The sequence below is a fragment of the Esox lucius genome, chromosome 20 (assembly GCF_011004845.1).
Source record: "Esox lucius isolate fEsoLuc1 chromosome 20, fEsoLuc1.pri, whole genome shotgun sequence".
In the NCBI taxonomy this organism is placed as follows: domain Eukaryota; kingdom Metazoa; phylum Chordata; class Actinopteri; order Esociformes; family Esocidae; genus Esox; species Esox lucius.
In genome coordinates this window covers 17,530,477-17,552,924 of record NC_047588.1, presented here as the reverse complement: position 1 = coordinate 17,552,924, position 22,448 = coordinate 17,530,477, and the positions used below count along the sequence as shown (strand labels likewise).

Genomic DNA, 22,448 nt, shown 5'->3' with positions numbered 1-22,448 from the left:
ATTGCCTTTCAGTAAAGACATTCTGGATCTTTCCAGACTAAAGTATTCAAAAAAGCATAAAATGCCTGAATATACACTACCGCTCAAAAGTTTGGGATCACTTAAAAATGTCCTTGTTTTTGAAAGAAAAACACATTTCTATGTCCATTAAAATAACAACAAATGATTCAGAAATACAGTGAAGACAATGTTAATGATGTAAGTGACTATGGAAGCTGATTTTCAACAGGAGGCCCGTTATCAGCAACCATCAGTCCTGTGTTCCAATGGCACCTTGTGTTTGCTAATCCAAGTTTAACATTTTCAAAGGCTAATTGATCATCAGAAAACCCTTTTGCGATTATGTTAGCATTGCTGAAAACTGTTATACTGGTTGAAGAAGCAATAAAACTTGCCATCTTTAGACTAATTCGATATCTTCAGCATCAGCGTTTGTGGGTTGGATAACAGGTTCAAAATGGCCAGAAACAAAAAACTTTCTTCTAGTTCTGAGAAATGAAGGCTGTTCAGTGTGAGAAATTGCCAAGAAACTGAAAATCTCGTATGACATTGTGTAGTGCTCCCATGACAGAACAGTGCAAATTGTCTCTAACCAGAAAAGAAAGAGGAGTGAGAGGCCCCGGTTCACAAATGAGCAAGAGGACAAATACATTAGAGTGTCTAGTTTGAGAAACAGAAGGCTCACAGGTCCTCTACTGACAGCTTCATTAAATAGTACACGCAAATCACCAGTCTCAACGTCAACATTGAAGAGGTGATTCCGGGATACTGGCTTTCAAGGAGTTCTTCCTCTATTAGATTAAGCTGCCAGTTGAGGACCTGTGAGGCATGTTTTCATTAATGTCCTGATAGTGAAGATGAGTATTTCATGTTTATAGCCATTGCCTTATTCACAATGGTTACATTTTTTGTCTCATTTCATTTGTTTGTTCTCTGATCTTCTCTGATCTACTTTATGCTGATGGATGAATTTGCCATTCGTCACGGACTCACGGTCACCAATTACCATATTTACAACTAGGTGAAAGTCATCCTGACCACTTGAGTTTCAAATCACTCAAATGTACTTCAAAAAAATATCAACAGGAAGTAACATTTATTACATATAGGGCCGTTTTCACAGAGACAGATGAGGCCTACTCTAAGACAAAAAAAACAAGCTCAATGGAGTTTTCTATTGAACTAGATTTTTTAGTCATAGACAAGGCTTAATCCGTGTTTTGCGAAACTGGCACTTATTGTATAAGAATTTTGTGCAAATAATGCCAATAATCATGACACGTACTAGAGAAAAATGTCAATTAGTTTATTGATTGATTGATTTTCTTACTTGAATTAAAGGTTACATTTCTAGAAAATGTTTAGGATACAATTACATTTATAAACAACAATATACAGACTTAATAGTATTTTTTGTTCATCTTTACATAAGGTGCCAATAAGTGAAGACCGCACTTTATATTCTTATGTGGCCATTCAATTTGCTAGTTGAAGTTAGAAGCTTTAACATGAAAGAAGATAATTGGGGTCTGGTCCAACTGGGAATGGCCTGCAAAGTGTCTGTGAGTGAAAGAGACAAAGAAACAAGTCTAGTCCAGGTTTCTGAAATGGTATAGACATGGACAACAGCAAACCCACACCCCTTTATGATATTCATAGCTAACTCATTAGCAACTCTCATAATGACGCTCGTTCTCACCAGTATTAAATCAGTTCCCATTGAAAATGTAAGGCTGTGTTTGTGAGATTCTGTTTTGTTCGGTTTTGGTTTTGCATTTGTTCTTGAATGTAGCCTTTTCTGTTCTGTTTTCTTTGTTTTTGAAACTAGCCTATTCTTTTGTCATTATTGTTACACCTGTGCCTTGTTAGCTCCCTCTATATTAGTTCTGTTTTTATTTATTGTGAGGTATTGTTTGTGAAAACGACATACTGAGCCCGATATTTAGTCGCGATTTTGTGTTCTGACCTTGGCCCTGTGGTTCTTCGACTAACGATTCTGCCCTGCCCTTGTGATTGCCTGCCAGGAAAATCTCATGACCTGAGCTTTGTGTTTTGACTACAATTTTTGCCTTAACCCTTTGGAATTAAACACTATGATTTTAATCAATCTCTCTGCATCTGGGTCCTATACCTCTCCTGTGTTCCCACCTAGAGACGTGAAAATATTCATCTGCAGTGAGTACATTGTTTAAAATAAATGTATGTATAATTATGTACATACACTCACCTAAAGGATTATTAGGAACACCATACTAATACTGCGTTTGACCCCCTTTTGCCTTCAGAACTGCCTTAATTCTACGTGGCATTGATTCAACAAGGTGCTAAAAGCATTCTTTAGAAATGTTGGCCCATATTGGTAGGATAGCATCTTGCAGTTGATGGAGATTTGTGGGATGCACATCCAGGGCACAAAGCTCCCGTTCCACCACATCCCAAAGATGCTCTATTGGGTTGAGATCTGGTGACTGTGGGGGCCATTTCAGCACAGTGAACTCATTGTCATGTTCAAGAAACCAATTTGAAATGATTCGAGCTTTGTGACATGGTGCATTATCCTGCTGGAAGTAGCCATCAGAGGATGGGTACATGGTGGTCATAAAGGGATGGACATGGTCAGAAACAATGCTCAGGTAGGCCGTGGCATTTAAACGATACCCAATTGGCACTAAGGGGCCTAAAGTGTGCCAAGAAAACATCCCCCACACCATTACACCACCACCACCAGCCTGCACAGTGGTAACAAGGCATGATGGATCCATGCTCTCATTCTGTTTACACCAAATTCTGACGCTACCATCTGAATGTCTCAACAGAAATCGAGACTGATTAGACCAGGCAACATTCTTCCAGTCTTCAACTGTCCAATTTTGGTGAACTTGTGCAAATTGTAGCCTCTTTTTCCTATTTGTAGTGGAGATGAGTGATACCCAGTGGGGTCTTCTGCTGTTGTAGCGCATCCGCTTCAAGGTTGTGCGTGTTGTGGCTTCACAAATGCTTTGCTGCATACCTCGGTTGTAATGAGTAGTTATTTCAGTCAAAGTTGCTCTTCTATCAGCTTGAATCAATCAGTCGGCCCATTCTCCTCTGACCTCAAGCATCAACAAGGCATTTTTGCCCACAGGACTGCCGCATACTGGATCTTTTTCCCTTTTCACACCCTTCTTTGTAAACCCTAGAAATGGTTGTGCGTGAAAATCCCAGTAACTGAGCAGATTGTGAAATACTCAGACCGGCCCGTCTGGCACCAACAACCATGCCACGCTCAAAATTGCTTAAATCACCTTTCTTTCCCATTCTGACATTCAGTTTGGAGTTCAGGAGACTGTCTTGACCAGGACCACACCCCCAAATGCATTAAAGCAACTGCCATGTGATTGGTTGATTTGATAATTGCATTAATGAGAAATTGAACAGGTGTTCCTAATAATCCTTTAGGTGAGTGTATATTGCGGATTGTGACCAGATGCAAGACTGTGCCTGTCTTAGGTTGTCCCAATATCACAGTTGGGATCTTACCCGTTATTGGCTAACCAGCACTCTTCACTGGCCACACTTCATACCGGGGAAGATTGGAAGATGTAATATATTTCACAAGAGTAGTTCTCGAGCAGCCCGTAGCAGTTTTATCATGTTTTACAATAAAAAAAAGATGCACCACCCACATGCCACAGCATCCAAAGTCCCACAGAGCACAAACAAAAACCATCACCGACTACAAAAACCCAAATAAAAGGGCAAATGGACACCACATATCAAGAGCAGGAACCACAGCTACCTACTCAGTAACTTAGCCCTCATAGTACCCACTGAAAGTGTAGTGGAGTAATACCCAGGCCTAGCTGGTTAAACAGTGAGCAGTAAGGCAGCATTAAGAGCTCTTTTTGTAGATCATTGTCTGTCCAGCAGTGACAAGAGCTTTATCCTATTAGCCACATAATGGGCTTTAAGAATTCACGTAGTAACGATCACAGTAGCCTAAACTGAGCTGGAATGACTAGTCCTCCTTCTCTCCCTGCATACTGGTAGCTTTCACACCATTTCTCTGTACCAGGCTTGGTTGGTGTGACCAAAATAGGATTATTTGCTTACCTGTCTTCATAGGAGAAATGTTCTTTAATACATTACATTCGTTTTTTGGTTGAAGACTTAATAACATTCAATGCCAAAACTATAAATCAAAACATCAGATAGGAGCAAATAACTTTTCACAGCAATGTTTAAAATTTTAAAACAAAGATGCAATTTAGAGTCACTCTGTTTCTCTTGTTAGGTATAACGAAAAACATGCAACAAAGCAAAAAAAAAAACAACAACAGCTGTTTGGGGAATCTTTCTGGCAACAGTATCAGCAAACAATGACCAACAAGAAACACTGGGGCAGGAGGAACTTAAAAAGGGACACAACGAGGGGCAAACAAGACATAGGTGTAAACAATAAGGACAAGGACAGACTGCATTCAAAAACCAAAAGCTAAACCAAACAGAACAGGAACTCACAGTACCCCCTCTCCCCCCTCCGCCTCAGGGCGGGGACCAGGAACAGGGATGGACGGCACAAGAGCAGGAAGGGGATCAGGAGCCGGAGAAGGAAGGGGAGCAGGAGCCGGAGAAGGAAGGGGATCAGGAGCCGGAGAAGGAAGGGGAGCAGGAGCCGGAGAAGGAAGGGGAGCAGGAGCCGGAGAAGGAAGGGGAGCAGGAGCCGGAGAAGGAAGGGGATCAGGAGCCGGAGAAGGAAGGGGAGAAGGAAGGGAATCAGGAGCCGGAGAAGGAAGGGGAGAAGGAAGGGGAGAAGGAAGGGGAGAAGGAGCCGGAAAAGGAAGGGGAGCAGGAGCCGGAGAAGGAAGGGGAGCAGGAGCCGGAGAAGGAAGGGGAGCAGGAGCCAGAGAAGGAAGGGGAGCAGGAGCCAGAGAAGGAAGGGGAGCAGGAGCCAGAGAAGGAAGGGGAGCAGGAGCCAGAGAAGGAAGGGGAGCAGGAGCCAGAGAAGGAAGGGGAGCAGGAGCCAGAGAAGGAAGGGGAGCAGGAGCCAGAGAAGGAAGGGGAGCAGGAGCCAGAGAAGGAAGTGGAGCAGGAGCCGGAGCCGGAGCAGGAAGAGGAGGCGGGTGCCCCACCTCGAAATCTGGAAGAGGGGGTGGCCCCGTCAGAGGAGCAGGAGGAGTCAGGGGAGCTGGAGGCGCCAGGACAGAAGGTGCGCAAGGAGACGGCAGCTCAACCTCAGAACCAGGAAGAGGCGGCCGCCCACCTCAGGACCGTGAGTGGACACAGGGACAGGAGCGGGGAGGTGGCAGGGGCTTGTAGTCCCAAACCCCTGGGGGCCCCTTCATCAAACCATTCCGGTGGTGGTGGTGGCAGTGGCTCCTCGAGGGCCCCCTCCAGGAGGGCCTTGTAGGGGGCCCCATAGACCCCCGAAAAAATATTTTATAAAAACTCAGAGCATAACCTTTAAGAGATGGTAATAATAATTTATCCTAATTAATAAGGTTATTCAGATTCAAGTATAATACATAATTTAATCCAACTTTAAAGTACCCTGACACTTGTCCCTGTTCCCCCATTCTCTTTTGTTGAAATAGTTTGAACAATTTATCCCTGAAGAAAATCACATTGAAAACCGATACATTTATGTGGCATTTAATGTTGGATGAACAATCATGGATAAGCATGGAAATAGTACTGTTAGTGTTAGCTAGCCAAACTTGTTTTACCTAACGTCTGTGTTTCTCAGTATGTGTCAATATAACTGGGGATACAATTGTGGCAGCAATATTGATGGCTACATTTTCTGGTGACTGGCCTTATCTCTCTATCTATAACATGTGTTCCTCTGATGGATAGATCCTTCTGTCTCCTTCCTGCTGGCAAAAACTCTGATATCATTTGTTTAGTGTAGGGAGAACGAGAGTTGTTTTGAACGCGATCAGGATGTCTGTTTTACTGTTTCAACTCGTCTGCTTAGAGCGTATTGGTAGCTCTGACTATGACAGTGTGATCTGTGTTTTTCAAATGGCATGCAGAAAATACATACCATAAGAACGGTTTTGTACACTGACAAATTGTGTACGTCTAACAAAAAAAATTAAATGTCTTTACATGGTGCAATCACGTTAAAATGAATGATATAAAATCACTGTCATACTTATTGCAATCGCTTCATATTTTGTCTTTCAGGTTCTCTTCTTAAAAACCCACGTTTGCCAGGAATTACGGAGATCGAGGTTGAAAGAGCGGGCACGGCAGCTGGAGGGAGAGACCTGCGGAAGAAGAGGACGATTCATGTGTAGCATATAATGCACAATTGTTGGGTGTTTTTGTTTAGGGTTTAGTTTTATGTTTGTTAAATTGTACATTATGTAAATAAAGTTCATACCTTAGGCTTTATCTAGCCTCTTCACTTTACGTATGCAGTAGATCTAGGGTTGCCAACTCTGTCACTATGAAATGAGGGATAAACGGTGGGCTGGTTTTGTGCGAAATTAGCCTACATTGTATGCTTGTTAGCCATTTGTCATAATGATAGCTAATTTAAAGGGATTAGTTCACATGCTCACCTTCAGATGGAGATAGATCATTCAGTCCTAAACATTAATTGTGATCATCTCTGCTTTCGTTCTCCCGAAGCGCATCTTCTTCACAACATTTGAGTCATGAAACAATGCACCGTTTAGCTTAACAAGACAGTCGTTGCTATTGTAGCGGAGTCCATGTTTGACGGTGTGATACACGTACGAGGCTTCGCTTGCCGCTATTTTGTCAGTTTCCACAGTAGTTACCCCGAAGAATCCACAGATATTGCTTGCACCTTTAGCTAATGTGGCCTTCTTGTGTATTTCTGTGGAAGCATGTTTACTCAAGTCATTCTCACCTCCATAGGCAACTGAAAATTCCCTGCGACATAAAGTACAGAAGGCTTTTTGTTGAGTCACCGCTGACGGGCTTAATCCATATATATTTTTCTTCCCAATTTTTATTGTAGCTGCAGTCTCTTCTTTTCTGCAGGTTTAAACATATTTGCAGTTTTATCCACATGCCAAATCGACTATCGACTGAACAACGTTCTTTATGTGTGTGTGGAGGTATTGGCGCATTTACTTAACGTATACTGATGCGCGTGTGAAGGGGGCTGTGATATGTGATTGGATGATGATGATAGGTCAGATGTGAGGTGTCGCCCTGTCAGTGATCATTCTCAATCTCAAGTGCATGCTCAAGTGTGGTGATCAGCACTGCTGCTGTTGTATCAGTGGTTGGATCAGCGTAGTAGTAAAAAAACGGGACAAATTAATTAGGCTCAACATTCGGGACGTCCCGCCTAATTCGGGACAGTTGGCAACCCTAAGTAGATCTATTAAACCTCGGCAGTAAAGCTATTAAACCTCTGCAGTAGATCAATTAAACGTTGGCAGTAGAGCTATTGAACGTCGGCTGTAGAGCTATTAAATGTCGGCTAAACGTCGGCGGGAAGCGTCGTTCAAACATCGGCGGAAGGGAAAATCGACATCTTGCGGATGAGTAGCCGACGATGAGTAGCCGATGTGTATTTCGGCACGACATCTCGTGTGTATGCCCGGCCGACGTCGGTAAGAATTATGTGTGTTATCTGGATATATAATGTTTTATCTTTAAGGCAGCGCCATGTTACAGCTATCTAAATAGTTGCCTAATCTATTAAACGATCCTGTCTAAATTATTCGCGTCCATGGCTGTGTTGTTTGGTGCATTTGACAAATAAACCTTGAAACTTGAAAAATATGTAACACCAGGTAGGCCTATCATTGTTCTGAGAAAAATGAGTGGAGTAGATAACTAAATAACAATTTATATGGCTTGGCTAATTTTATCATAGATATACCATCCAACCAACCACTATTACAATATTTTTCTTGGTACGGTATTTTTTTGAAATAAGTTACTCCCCAACTGAGCGTAGGCAATATTAAATGTATGGCCTCTTTATTATGCACCAGACTTCAAGAGGATATTATTTGTGATTTATATTTATTTATTTTATTGGTCAAGTAAACAGAGGAATTAAGATTTAAGTATTTAAAATGTTGTGTTTGCTGTTATAGTTTATATGGCTGTGACTTGTTTTATATTAAAAAAAAGAAAAATACAGAAAGATTCCCCAAACAGCTGTTTATTGTATGTTTTTCATTATATCTAACAAGAGAATCAGAGTGACTCTAAATCTGATGTTTTTAATAATATTTTAGGCATTAAATATTATTACAGTTTTTCTGATTTACTAAAACACTAAACACCATTCTCGGAACCAAATTCTCAGTGGCCTAAACCCATTTGTTGAATCAGTCACTCTTATGGCAAAACCAAAAACATTTTCGACAGACCACCAAGCCTGGTACAGAGAAATGGTGTTAAAGCTCAGCAGTATGCAGGGAGAGAAGGAGTACTAGCCATTCCAGCTCAGATTAGGCCACTGTGATCGTTACTATGTGAATTCTTAAAGCCCATTATGTGGCTAATGGGATAAAGCTCTTGTCACTGCTGGACAGACAATGATCTACAAAAAGAGCTCTTAATGCTGCCATACTGCTCACTGTTTAACCAGCTAGGCCTGGGTATTACTCCACTACACTTTCAGTGGATACTATGAGGGCTAAGTTACTAAATAGGTAGCTGTGGTTCCTGCTCTTGATATGTGGTATCCATTTGCCCTTTTATCTAGGGTGAAATATTAATTCATTTAGCTCCCAGGTAACATTTCTAATCCACATCCTTTGATTCAATAGAGGTTGGAGGTTCAGTTTCTGGATGGTTGAGCCTCCGTTGGCATGCTTCTCATTTCAAACTAAAATCCAAATAATCAAATTCCATTATGCAGAATTCCTTTAAATGGTAATAACATACAGTTATTATTATTCATAAAAAGTTGCACATCAAGTTTTCATAGTCCGTGGCGGTTTTGGATCATTCTCTGGGGGACTTTGGAACTGCTGTGTGATATGGGCTGCTCATGAACTATTCTTTTGACATATATTACATCCTCAAATCTTCCCCGATATGTGACCTGAAGTGTGACCAGTGAAGAGGGCTGGTTAGCCAATAACGGGTAAGATCCCAACTGTGATATTGAGACAACCTAAGACAGGCACAGTCCTGCATTTGGTCACAATCTGCAATATACATATCTGAGGTACATTTGTATGTAACCCAGAAACAGGATCTGTGCTGAACAAATAGTACAATGACTAGACCAAGAACATGTGGTGCTTTCCAGGTCTGGGGAGGTTGTCGAGTGACAGTCAGACAAATACACTGGATTCCCAACTGCACACATTGTTCCAGTCTCATTGGAGACTGGTGCACCACACGTGCTGTTTGTTTGGTGGTTTTCCTGCAGCGTGGGCCCTCACATCTCCGGATATAAAAGTAAGGGACGGGCTGCTTTATGGGACACACATAAGACCAAACATCAGTGCAGTTAATCCAATGGAAGTCATACTTCTACTTTGTTGATTTGTCCATCCTCACACCAGGTTTGTCTGAGCAGATGGGGCTACGTTGACCCCCACTGTGTATATGTTCCTTTCAGGATGCAAATAAGCCCATTGGTGTGAGATTAGTGTGTCCCACTGAGCTGAGACGCAAGACAACATGGCACCTTCACAAACCTTCCAAAACACATCTTTCATTACACTACACAGCTGTAGATTTTTAACTCATTGCTTGTTCCCTGACTCTAAAATGTACATTATTTTTCAGTTTTTGTAAACCTCAGGCAGTTTACATCTTGCCTTTGTACCATTTCAGGTTATTCACTGGATTTGAACTGGTTACATTTCAATAATAATTGGAACAGTATGGGTGTTCTAAAAGTTTGACTGGTAATTTATTAACAGACATTTCATTTTATTTAATGTTTTATGTTAAAACAGTTACATACAAAATAAAATATTGTAACATGACATTTGTTTGAGTTTATCTGGAAGCTTCCAGTTTAGACGGATAAAAGTTATCTTAACATTGATCACAACTGTGAACCATTAAGTTGCCGTTTACATTATCTGGATAAAAATCCCACTGTTTAAAGACCTAAGACCATCTTCCAGAACTTAGAGAAAGTGAAACAAAATTATAGATGAAGGCAACAAAATAATATAAGTGTTTGGATATCTCAGTCAGCACAATAATCGGAAAGTGGAAGCTGAATCACAACACTCAGGTAATGGCAAGAAAAATCCATCCCTCAAAACTCAATGCTCAAACAAAGAGACTTGTGACAGAAGCCACAGAGGCCAACAATCCCTTTGAAGGAGCAACAGAGTTCAGTGGCTGGGAGTGGAGAAATTTTCCTCCTCCAACCATATCAAGAGCTTTGTATACAACTGGTGTGTGTTTGAGGGAGGCAAAAAACTACTACATTAATTACTACATTAATTACTACAAATAATTATCTAACTTTGAAAGAGACGATGGCCTCAGATGGTTTCTCTTTATAATTTATAAATTAATGAAATAAGTAAGAGCTTGGTTGGTTGGTGTCGCTTTGATGCTTAGCAAAGTGGGTGGAGTAACGTCCTGCCTGTTGGGCCCTGTCTGGCGTTACTGCATTCCAACAGATTGGTCAACGGAGCCCCTTTACAATTCTATAGTGAGGGCCGTTGGTACAGAGGGTGGCTCAGTGTGTTTGTTGTCTTTGTAAACATTTATTTTGGCACCCAAGGTTAAGAGCTTCTTTCATGCAGGTGGTGATGCGATCACTTCATTTTAAATTGTTAACAGTTAAGTCATTTAGTTTCAGTGTACGTTATTGAATGACATACCACCGGGCCCACGAGTCCCAGGCCCTCCACACCCTGGGGGTAACTGACATCTCCCTCCTGCTGCCCAGTAAGGGCGAGGCGGCCCCTCACACCTTCTGCCGGGTGGACAAAAACCTCAACACTGGCATGGTAGGTCTAAAGAACTATCTGTTTTCAACAGTAAATTCTGTTTTATTGCTAAAATACGTGACCGCTGGTTCAGTAGATTTCTTTTTTGCTAGCAGTAGCTAAAGTTTATTGAAGTTTATAATAAAAACTAAACCATTGATTACTTTCATGGAAATCTCTTCCGTCATTTTGTAAAACAATGAAATCCCCCTTTAATCTCTTGCCCATCGTCGGTCCCCCTCTATCTCACTGCTTTGTTGATCTCCCCACATTGGGGTCCAGCCTTATACCTGTGTTATAAGAGAGCTGTAGCCAAAGCCAACGCCCTCGTCTATGAAGCAGGTAAGGGTTCCATAGTCACAGCAGCAGTCATCCTGCTGAGTCTCTATGTGACTTTATACACAGAGAAGGCCTATTGACCTTGACTTCTCACAGTTAAAAGGTGTGTGTGTTTCCCAGGTCTCATCAGTCGGTATCCGGAGGCGGACGTGGAGTCGTTCCCCCTGCCAGAGTCTGTGCCGATGTTCTGTCTGCCGATGGGCGTGACCGTGGAGAGCTGGCCCCTCAACACCAAGTACCAGCTCCCGGTCTTCTCCACGTTTGTCCTCACCAGCGCCAGTGGAGACAAGGTGGGTGCGCCTGGCTGGCTCTCAGGCATTCTAATACACTAATACTCCACCATGGTTACACTGTCCAATACAGTATGTTATAGTTCAAACTCTATAGGAAGGTTCTTGTATATAATGTCAGGTGGATGTATCAGTTTTAGTTCTATGTCAGTTTTGTCATAAGTTTAAGATATATTTCTCTGATGTAGAAATGTTGCACTCCATCTTGGATTCCTGCAGTAATATTGATCAATGATCATTAATTATCAAAGTAGTAGTAACGTTTCCTCATTATTAAATCCAGCCAGCAAGCAAAGTAAGTTCTGATGAAAGGTTAGTTTATTGTATGCAATTTTATATCATCCTAGGATTCACCCAGGATAAATCTACCCCCTTTCTTTAAACCTTTCCAAGCCCCCCTCAGACCTATTTCAAGCCAAATGACCCCAGTGTTTTTCCCTTGAGCCTTCATCATCTCCATCACCACCCTCCTCTTCTCTGCCTTCCTCCTCCTCTCTTCCCTCTGTGTCCTTTCAGTCTGGCTCACAACACAGGAATTCTTATTCCCTGCCTTGTACAACAGGTTGAGCTGTCTATTCTCCTTGTAAATAAAACACAACAAGGACTCTTCAACTACAAAAACAACTGCTGTTAACTAGTATAGCAACAGTATGTTTACTAATGCTATGATATTAGTGCTGAAATGGCTACCTTGAAGAGATGGGGTTCACTTAACAGAAAGATAATGGAAACAACATTATAGTGACAAAATAGTTCATAATGCTCACCTTTGATTGGCCACTCTTTGTTTTTCCATCTTTCAGTCTGAACACTTTAAAAGCCTGAAATCTTCTTGTCATGTCCTCTAGCAGGACATCCACCTTGGCTTTGTATTTTCTCTCCAACTCCAGTTTTCTCTTTCTCCATAGGACCTCCATCTTTTTCATCTCTCTCCTCTTGTCCTCCAACCCTTTCCTCACTCTTTTAAACATTCTGTTACATCGTTCCTCAAAATGGATTTGGTCCGGTTTTCTTCTGTCATTTCCCAGTGCCTTCTGACGGCAATTTACAGTTGTGGGAGTCAGTACAGTATCTGCTGTTTGGGATTGATTTGGAAACTGTGCATGATCCACAGTTTGTGAGTCAGTAGTAGTCTGTGTGGTTTTCACCGATGGGGAGTCTGTGATATTCTGGGTGCTTTTAATGGTTTTGGAGTCAGTGCTGTCAGAATTAGTAGGACTAAGTGTGGTTTGTACTGTTCGGGATCCCTCGGTTTGAGAGTCAGTGGAAGTCTGTGCAGTTTCCACAGTTTGGAAGTCATTTGGAGTCAGTAGAGTTTCCACAGTTTGGAAGTCATTTGGAGTCAGTAGAGTTTCCACTGTTTGGAAGTCATTTGGAGTCAGTAGAGTTTCCACTGTTTGGAAGTCATTTGGAGTCAGTAGAGTTTCCACTGTTTGGAAGTCATTGGGAGTCAGTAGAGTTTCCTTGGTTTGAGAGTCGGCTGCAGTCAGTGCAGTTTCCACTGTTTGGAAATCATTTGGAGTCAGTAGAGTTTCCACTGTTTTGAAGTCATTTGGAGTCAGTAGAGTTTCCAATGTTTGGAAGTCATTTGGAGTCAGTAGAGTATCCACTGTTTGGAAGTCATTTGGAGTCAGTAGAGTTTCCACTGTTTGGAAGTCATTTGGAGTCAGTAGAGTTTCCATGGTTTGAGAGTCGGCTGCAGTCAGTGCAGTTTCATCTGTTGCGGAGACAGTGAGATTCTGGGTGCTTTCAAAGGTTTTGGAGTCAGTGCTGTCAGCATTAATAGGAATCAGTGTGGTTTGTACTGTTCGGGATCCCTCGGTTTGAGAATCAGTGGAAGTCTGTGCAGTTTCCACTATTTGGAAGTTATTTGGAGTCAGTAGAGTTTCCACTGTTTGGAAGTCATCTGGAGTCAGTAGAGTTTTCACTGTTTGGAAGTCATTTGGAGTCAGTAGAGTTTCAACTGTTTGGAAGTCATTTGGAGTCAGTAGAGTTTCCTTGGTTTGAGAGTCGGCTGCAGTCAGTGCAGTTTCCACTGTTTGGAAATAATTTGGAGTCAGTAGAGTTTCCACTGTTTGGAAGTCATTTGGAGTCAGTAGAGTTTCCACTGTTCGGAAGTCATTTGGAGTCAGTAGAGTTTCCACTGTTTGAGAGTCGGCTGTAGTCAGTGCAGTTTCATCTGTTGGGGAGACAATGAGATTCTGGGTGCTTTCAAAGGTTTTGGAGTCAGTGCTGTCAGCATTAATAGGACTCAGTGTGGTTTGTACTATTCGGGATCCCTCGGTTTGAGAGTCAGTGGAAGTCTGTGCAGTTTCCACAGTTTGGAAGTCATTTGGAGTCAGTAGAGTTTCCACAGTTTGGAAGTAATTTGGAGTCAGTAGAGTATCCACTGTTTGGAAGTCATTTGGAGTCAGTAGAGTTTCCACAGTTTGGAAGTCATTTGGAGTCAGTAGAGTTTCCTTGGTTTGAGAGTCGGCTGCAGTCAGTGCAGTTTCCACTGTTTGGAAGTCATTTGGAGTCAGTAGAGTTTCCACTGTTTGGAAGTCATTTGGAGTCAGTAGAGTTTCCACTGTTCGGAAGTCATTTGGAGTCAGTAGAGATTCCACTGTTTGGAAGTCATTTGGATTCAGTAGAGTTTTCACTGTTTGGAAGTCATTTGGAGTCATTAGAGTTTCCACTGTTTGGAAGTCATTTGGAGTCAGTAGAGTTTCCACAGTTTGGAAGTCATTTGGAGTCAGTAGAGTTTCCACTGTTTGGAAGTCATTTGGAGTCAGTAGAGTTTCCATGGTTTGAGAGTCGGCTGCAGTCAGTGCAGTTTCCATGGTTTGAGATTCGGCTGCAGTCAATGTAGTTTCATCTGTTGGGTTTTCAGTGAGATTCTGTGCACTTTTAACGGTTTGGGTGAAAGGTTCCACTCTCACTGTCTGGATTTTTGGGGAGACAGTGTGAATCTGAACACTTTCAACAGTTTGGGAGTCACTGCTGTCAGAGTTAATGGGATTCAGTACGGTTTGTACGGTTCTGAATTCCACAGTTCGAGAGTCAGTTGGAGTCAGGTCAGTTCCCAGTCTTTTGAAGTCATTTGGAGTCTGTGCCGGTTTCATGGTTTTGGAGTCAGTGCAGTCAGAATGAATGATAGTTACTGCAGTTTGTACTATTGGGAAGTCAGTCAGAGTCTGTGCAGGTTGCATGGTATGTGAGTCAACAGGAGTTGGTGCAGTTTCCACAGTTGGGGGGTCAGTCGGATTCAGTGCAGGTTCTCTGGTTTGGGAGTCTGCTGGAGTCAGTTCATTTTTGACTGTTAGTGAGACAGTGAGATTCTGAGCCCTTTCAACTGTTCGGAAGTCAATGCTGTCAGAATTAGTGGGTCTCAGTGCAGTTTGTCCTGATCGGGATTCCACGTTTTGAGAGTCAGTGGGAGTCACTACAGTTTCCTGTCTTTGGGTGTCATATGGAGTCAGTACATTCTCCATTGGTTTAGAAATGGCTACAGTCAGTGCAGTTTTGACTGCCGGGAAGATAGTGAGATTCTGAGCATTTTCTATCGTTTGGCAATCTGTATTTGTGGTACTTACTGCAGTTTCTACTGTTTGGGAGTCATTTAGATTCTTAGCACTTTCAACATTTTGGTAGTCAGAGCTGTCAGAATTAGTGGGTCTTTGGACACTTTCTACTTTCAGGGAATCCACGGTTTGAGAGTCATTGGTAGTCTGTCGATTTTTGACTATTTGGCTATTAGTCAAAATCACTACAATTTCCACTGTTTGGAAGTAATTCACAGTCACTGCTGTTTCTGTGGTTGGGGAGTCTGTCAGTGTCTGTGCAGGTTCCATGGTTTGAGCGTTAGTGGGAGTCAGTACTGTTTCCATGGTGTGGGAGTCAGTGTGAGTCAGTTCTGTTTCCATGTTTTCAGAGTCAGTTTCGAATTTATCCTTTGTATGGATCTGTTAGGACAAAATGTTAAATCGATAAGCCTATATGGACATGAGACCACCTTCACAAAGACTTTCAGAAAATGGCAGTGTTAATACAGTTCTGCTCGTAAGTTTGCAAACCCTGACAGAAATTGTGAAATTCTGCCTTATTTTTTAGAAAATATGACTGATCATGCAAAATATAAGGATAGTGTTAAAATGAAGCCATTTATTATCAAATAGTTGTTTGGCTCCTTTTTAAATCAGAAATCACCCAGATGGCCCTGATCAAAAGTTTACATACCCTTGAATGTTTGGCCTTGTTACAGACACAGTGGCACACAGGTGCAAATGGCAATTAAAGGTGAATTTCCCACACCTGTGGCTTTTTAAATTGCAATAAGTGTCTGTGTATGAATAGTCAATGAGTTTGTTAGCTCTCACATGGATGCACTGAGCAGCCTAGATAAGAGCAGAAAATAACTGTCAAAAAGACCTGTATAACAAGGTAATGGAACTTTATAAAGATGGAAAACGATATAAAAACACACCTAAAGCCTTGCAAATGCCAGTCAGTACTGTTCAATCACTTATTAAGTAGAACATTTGGGGAGCTCTTGATACCAAGCCAAGGTCAGGTAGACCAAGAAAGATTTCAGCCAAAACTGCCAGTAGAATTTTTCGTGATACAAAGAAAAACCCACAGGTAACCTCAGGAGAAATAAAGGCTGCTCTGGAAAAAGATGGTGTGGTTGTTTCAAGGAGCACAATACGATGATCCTTGAACAAAAATGAACTGGATGGTCGAGTTGCCAGAAAGAAGCCTTTACTGCGCCAATGCCACAAAATAGCCCAGTTACAATATGCCCGACAACACCTTGACACACCTCACAGCCTTTGGCACATTGTAATTTGGAGTGACGAGACCAAAATAGAGTTTTATGGTCAGACCATAAGAGCTATGTTTGGAGAGGGGTCAACAAGGGCTATAGTGAACAGAATACCATCCCCACTGTGAAGCATGATGGTGGCTCACTGATGATTTGGGGGTGTGTGAGCTCTAAAGGCACAGGGAATCTTGTGAATATGTATGGCAAAGATGAATGTAGCATGTATTTAGAAATCACTGGCAGACAATTTGCTTTCTTCTGCATGAAAGCTGCGCATGGGATACTCTTGGACTTTCCATCACAACAATGACCCTAAAGTTGACCCTCCAGTGGTTACAGCAGAAAAAGGTGAAGGTTCTGGAGTGGCTGTTACAGTCTTCTGACCTCAATTTCATCAAGCCACTCTGGGGAGATCTCAAATGTGCGGTTAATGCAAGAAGACCAAAGATTTGCATGACCTGGAAGCATTTTGCCAAGATGAATGGGCAGCTAAACCACCAGCAAGAATTCAGGGCCTCATAGACAACTACTACAAAAGAGTGCACGCTGTCATTGATGCTAAAGGGGGCCATACACAGTACCAAGAACTAAGGGTATGCAGACTTTTCAACAGGGATCAGTGAATGTTTTTCTTTGTTGCCATGTTTTGTTTGATGATTGTGCCCTTCTGTTATGACCTACAGTTGAATGTGAATCCCATAAGAAATGAAAAAAGACGTGTTTTGCCTGCTCACACATGTATTCTTTACAAATGGTACATGTATTACCAATTCTCCAAGGGTATGCAAACTTTTGTGCACACTTTGTGTACATAATTAATGTATGGGCTGGATTACCGAAGTATGGCAGCGACGTCTGGTCCTTGATCTGCCCCTCTCACGCTGGACAATTTTCTTGTCACTCTGAGAAAAGAAAAGGTTTCAATACCATATCGATGAGAAGACCATGGCATGAATAATGAATCACTATTAGCATAAAGGGCATATTTGAGTTTTTCTTTCACTCACTGTTATTGGCCTTCTTGGGGGTGCTGATAAACTCCGGCCACGATTCATAATGCCAATCTTTTCCGCCTGTGAGTACAATGTTTGGGTCACAGAATCAGTGTTGACTATTTGCTTTGTATGGATCTGTTAAGACACAATGTAACAATTCTGTTTTTAGTTTGGCAAAGACCACTACCACATCTGCTTTGAGGCTTTTCACAAAAGGTTGTTAGGAAGTGGTTGCGTAAATATAGTATAACTAATAAATGTATGGGCTGCTTTACTGAAGTCAGGTAGTGGTGTCGGGTCCTTGATCTTCCTCTCTCACGGTGGACAAAGTTCCCCTTCTCCTGTGTAAAAATAAGGATTTAATTTCATCATGTATGAGAAATCGCTACACAAGATGAATAATTTGCGTATGGGATCAATAAAACGGACATTTGGCTTTAATGTTTTTTTTAAAGTTACTCTTTTACTCACGGTTTTTGGCCTTCTTGGGCAGATAGACAAACTGCGCTTGCGATTCATAACTTCCCTCCCTGCCTTACGAGTGTGTTTCACTGTTTGAATGACAGAGTCAGTACAGACACTCTGGGGATGGTTTACAGTAGTGCAACATTGTCGGGTCCTGGATTGGCCACTCTGGGTGGACGTGTTGGTTATTATCCTGAAATAAATAATGTTTTATTATCAAAAACATGGATCAAACATTATTGCTGTAGGGCATCAGATAAAGCTTCCAGCTCCAAAGTGAAAGCTATGTCCCTGAGCAAGAAAGTTAACCCTAATTTCTCCCCCTGTAATATTCCCCCCAGATCGATTCTGTAAATAAGAATCAGATCTTAATCAACTTGCCTAATTAAATAAAAATACATGTTTTATTGGCTATAGCAATGATATTCAACTTTGGACCTCAAAGACTGTTCAATTTCATGTTTCATTGCAACCTCTTAAGCAGATACAAATGTTTCTAGGTTAATTTTGGCACCGCTTTTCTTTATAAGAGGAGCCGGCCAAAAAGAGCGAATGTCTCTTACTGAGTGAGTGACTACCCCTTGTTAAATAGCATAGCGGTTAGAGATGTGGACTCCCATGCAGGAGACAGGTGTTTGATCCACCCCTCAGGCAGAACAAAGTATGCATTAGGATTTGTCCAGTATATTCATAAACTTTGCTGGCTACAAGCTTCAGTAAGCCTTAAATGAAACTGTTTACAGGTATATTGTGACTCTTTTGGTGGATTTTCACAGCTAGTGAATGTGTACCGGTGCATCCTGGCAACATCTCTAACGGCTGAAAGGGTTTTCTTGGCTGCAGGCCTGATAGTCAACAGACCATGTAAGCCTACTTGTCTACTCCATTTTTCTAACAAGAATAAATGATCACAATAATATGAATATTGTCTAATGATTCTTTACAATTTTGTTAAGATCTTGCATCTGTGGATGCACTAGCTAGGTTTCTTTTGGTATTTGTTCATACATTTTAGAAAACATATTACTGTTAAGCATATTCTGATGCTGTGCTCCCCTAGCTCGAGTTATGTGAATAGAGAGACAGTCCAGCAAATACTTCAAGCAATTTATGAACTTAAACATATTTGTTTTTTATTGCTGTTTGCCTGAACCCTTGACTCTGGTGGTCGGCATGGAGCTTTGAAAGAGAACGTTAAACCTGTCTGCAATCACTGTTGATTTCTCTTAAGGACCACCCTAAGATGTTTTGTAGAGTCTGTCAGGTTAAAATATGTTGCAGCTCAAATCTACAGTCAATTTTATCAGTGAAATGAAACAATAAAGGACATTTTCAAAAAGGAAGAACAATAGCTTAGAATAGCTAGACTGTCTGCACATTTGTCGACTGTATTCACTGTTTATTACTGTAATCATAACTATATCTGATAGTCCTGTACATTCTAGCCATTTACTGTGTTACATCTATCCACACAGCTATTTGCACTTTCTAGGTTAGATGCATTTCGTTGTCCTAGTACTTGTACTCTCTGTGGTGACAATATAGTTGAATGTAATCTAATCTAGATACTTCCAGCAATTGATATGGTTAGATGTTTGAATAATAAATACATAGTGTTAACCATAAATGAACAGGCTGGTTTACCGAAGTCCAGCAGTGGCGTAGAGTCCTGGATTGGCCCCTCTCTTTTGTTTTATTCTGTGTGGCATGGACACAACTCGTTGATTTGTTGAATGGAAGCTCCAATTAATGTATAATATCAATTTCAAAATGCTGAAATAACAACGATGTCTCTTCTAAGTGTGTTTCACGGACTGAATATTTTGTAATGTGGTGTGTTCTGTTAATTTTGTTTGATATATATATCTATAATGATTACCGTGGTAACCAAGAACACATCAAATTATTTGGTGAAGCACCATCAGGGTTTATGACATCACAATGACAAGCCACTAATAAGGTGTTAGTTGGTAATTCTCTGGTTGTAACAACAAAATCTAATTCAATAACCAAGTAGGCCGGGGTATTCATATTTTACAAAAATCCCATGGCTCCCAATAAATTGTTTATCAGGTGTGGTCAAACACTAATGACACCTAGATGTTCTAATGTTGATACATACCAGAGGTGTGGGACTCGAGTCACATGACTTGACTCGAGTCTGACTCGAGTCACAATTTTCAGGACTTGTGACTTGCTTGATTAAAGTATGAAAATGACTTGACTTGAGAACAAGTTATTTGAGACTTGACTTGAACTTATAATAAACAAACAGCAATACAATTATTTTATATGTTGTGACATCAGCACCACTAATCAGCGTATGTGCCTTTAACGCTGCACAATTCAAACCGCGCCAAACATGGCTGACAGTAACGTTAGTCGAGCTCCACAAATAGTATCGTTTGGATACAAGGACTTTGAACTGGACCGTGTGAATAAAAAAAGATTTGCCAGATGCAAAATATGCAACAACGTCAAATTTAATTCGTTATTTTAAGAACCACAAGGAAAGGTAAGAAAGTAATCTCTTTATATTCAGTTTCACTAAGATCTATAACGATTAAGTTACTAATTTGGCCTTGGTTGCATATTATGTTTTTTTTTTTTTTTCTTGTTAGAAATGTGATCATTATCATTACTGAATACTTCTGGTAAATAGATGTAAGGGAATTTGACTATAACAGTGGCATAGCCTGAATTTTAATGTTGATGGGCATCTTAAAATGAGCGGGCATGTATATTATTACACGTAGGCTATAACGTCTGTATTAAATGTGCGCATTTTAAAGTGTTTGTGGACTGCGTGTGGAAACTAAAAAGCATTGTGCTTACACCATAACAGTTAACTTAACAGTTACTGCATGAAAGGCTAACATGGAGGCGCCGATGTGATTACTAGCATCTAAACATTTCGAATATTATTTTTTTTTTACTCATACAGACAGGAATAATTACAGCGTAATTACATATAAGGCAGTTTTTCAGTCACAATAATTAGTTTATAAGGTTGTTATTATTAGCCCTTATTACATGGATTGGCTGAATTCCAGTGCAGAATGCGTGTTATTTCTTGATAACAGACCGTTGCCATGAAAAACAGCGCGTTGCTATGGACGCAGCAGAATTCTAACCAGAGACGGAACGGACTATTTTCTTTAAAGGAAGCAATACAATCGTTTTTAAATCAATAAATTCCTTTTGAAATCAATATTTTTTGTCAAATTATAGATTTATTTGGTAGGTAGCCATGTAATAAGCGGGATAAGGTATAGCGAGGCGGTTGTTATAGTGAATACAACCCCTTCAGACTGATTCAAGATCCCTCCGCTTCGTCCCCCCCAAAAACACCGGAAGGTGTTCCGGTCCCGTCCCCGGGGAAGACCTAGGACACGCTGGAGGGACTATGTCTGGAGGGACTCCCTGCTTAGACTGCTGCCCCCGCGACCCGGCCCCGGATAAGCAGAAGAAGATGATGATGATGATGATGATGAAATCGAGCTTCGCACCGAGCGCACGTCAGAAACAGATGACAGTGTGTGTGTGTGTGTGTGTGTGTGTTCATCTCTTTAGTACTGTGACTTGACTTGACTTGAAACTTATAAGGACTCGACTTGACTTGCTTAGGGTGAACCCTTGACTTGACTTGACTTGACTTGACTTGCTTGATTTATCCGAACTGTGACTTGAGACTTGACTCGAGACTTGATGGTTAAGACTTGAGACTTGCTTGGACTTGACCATGTGTGACTTGTCCCCATCTCTGATACATACTCATTTTTTGGTGTTTGGCTTGCATGTAGCAATTCAGTATCATGCTTTCCTACCTGAATTCCAGGTTTTGGGTTACCTAGAGATGCAAATTTAAAATGAATGAAATAATACAAAAATATTTCCCACCTTTTCTCTCAGTATCCGTAACATTTGCTGAATGTAACTCTTCGCTTAGTGTCATAGCATTTAGCTATTGATGAATATTACTTCTCTTTGTGTGTCTTGTCCCATCTTAGGTTTATGGTGCTGCCATCCAGTTCTACGAGTTGTTCCCGCGGGAGTGCCTCTCGGAGCGGCAGAGTGTGCGTCTGGGCCTGGTGAGTGTGGTAGACCAGCGGCCCATCACCAATCGCACACTCCAGGTGAAGAAGAGTGTGTGTGTTCTTTCCCATTGGCCGTTCTTCACAGTTTTCCAGAAGTTCCAAACCTTCATCTACCGATATTCCATCTCGGGACCCCATGTGCTGCCCCTCAAGAAGAGTGGCCCTTCATTTTTGGTTGATTACATTACCCTTTTTAATTTATTTTTATTTACCTGTATCTGTATTTTGGATATGACATGCTATGTAAGTGTCTTTAATTATCTGCTATTTCACTTGGTGTTGACAAACGTATCTCACTGCGATACAACCATGTTATCTTCAATTTTGTTGGACTTGTTTTTTGTGTATGTTTGTTTTTTGTGTATGTTTGTGTGTGTGTGACACCAGAAGCATTGTGGAATTTCTCTCTAAAGACTTATTTCTCTCTCACAGGAAAAAGGCGTTCAGTGGTTAGTGTGTGCAGACGGACTGGGTAAAAATATCACCCAAATGGTTTACATTGTGTACAGAGGCCAAATATATATGCAGTTATATAATTAACTTTCTTCTTGGATACATTTACATTT

The 22,448-nt window shown here is 41.2% G+C and overlaps 1 protein-coding gene and 1 long non-coding RNA gene across 3 annotated transcripts; one reads left to right on the top strand and one right to left on the bottom strand.

The window, feature by feature from the left end:
* Window positions 1-1,379: 1,379 nt before the first annotated feature.
* On the bottom strand, window positions 1,380-7,038 carry LOC109614790. Its single transcript, XR_002195718.3, has 4 exons — window positions 6,549-7,038; window positions 6,368-6,431; window positions 5,112-6,251; window positions 1,380-1,560 (listed from the first exon to the last, which is right to left on the bottom strand). It is a non-coding gene; the product is annotated as an uncharacterized LOC109614790 (long non-coding RNA).
* Window positions 7,039-7,513: 475 nt separating this feature from the next.
* Window positions 7,514-22,448, top strand: LOC105019175 (DENN domain-containing protein 4B-like). Of its 2 annotated transcripts, XM_020040817.3 has the most exons (6): window positions 7,514-7,577; window positions 10,757-10,913; window positions 11,165-11,234; window positions 11,352-11,521; window positions 21,796-21,921; window positions 22,315-22,448. In XM_020040817.3, exons 2-6 carry the CDS (start codon window positions 10,776-10,778, stop codon window positions 22,420-22,422), a joined length of 612 nt encoding a protein of 203 aa, XP_019896376.3. In that variant the 5' UTR covers window positions 7,514-7,577; window positions 10,757-10,775; the 3' UTR covers window positions 22,423-22,448. The 2 variants fall into 2 exon arrangements, with proteins under 2 accessions (XP_019896376.3, XP_019896375.3); XM_020040816.3 differs by having other exon boundaries at window positions 21,796-22,397.

Bases quoted from the DNA above. Each gene is read 5' to 3' on its own strand.
- LOC105019175 (XM_020040816.3), top strand. From the start codon at position 10,776: ATGACATACCACCGGGCCCACGAGTCCCAGGCCCTCCACACCCTGGGG. The intron at 11,235-11,351 runs GTAAGGGTTCCA...TGTGTTTCCCAG, and splicing joins CGCCCTCGTCTATGAAGCAG to GTCTCATCAGTCGGTATCCG. The intron at 11,522-21,795 runs GTGGGTGCGCCT...GTCCCATCTTAG, and splicing joins CCAGCGCCAGTGGAGACAAG to GTTTATGGTGCTGCCATCCA.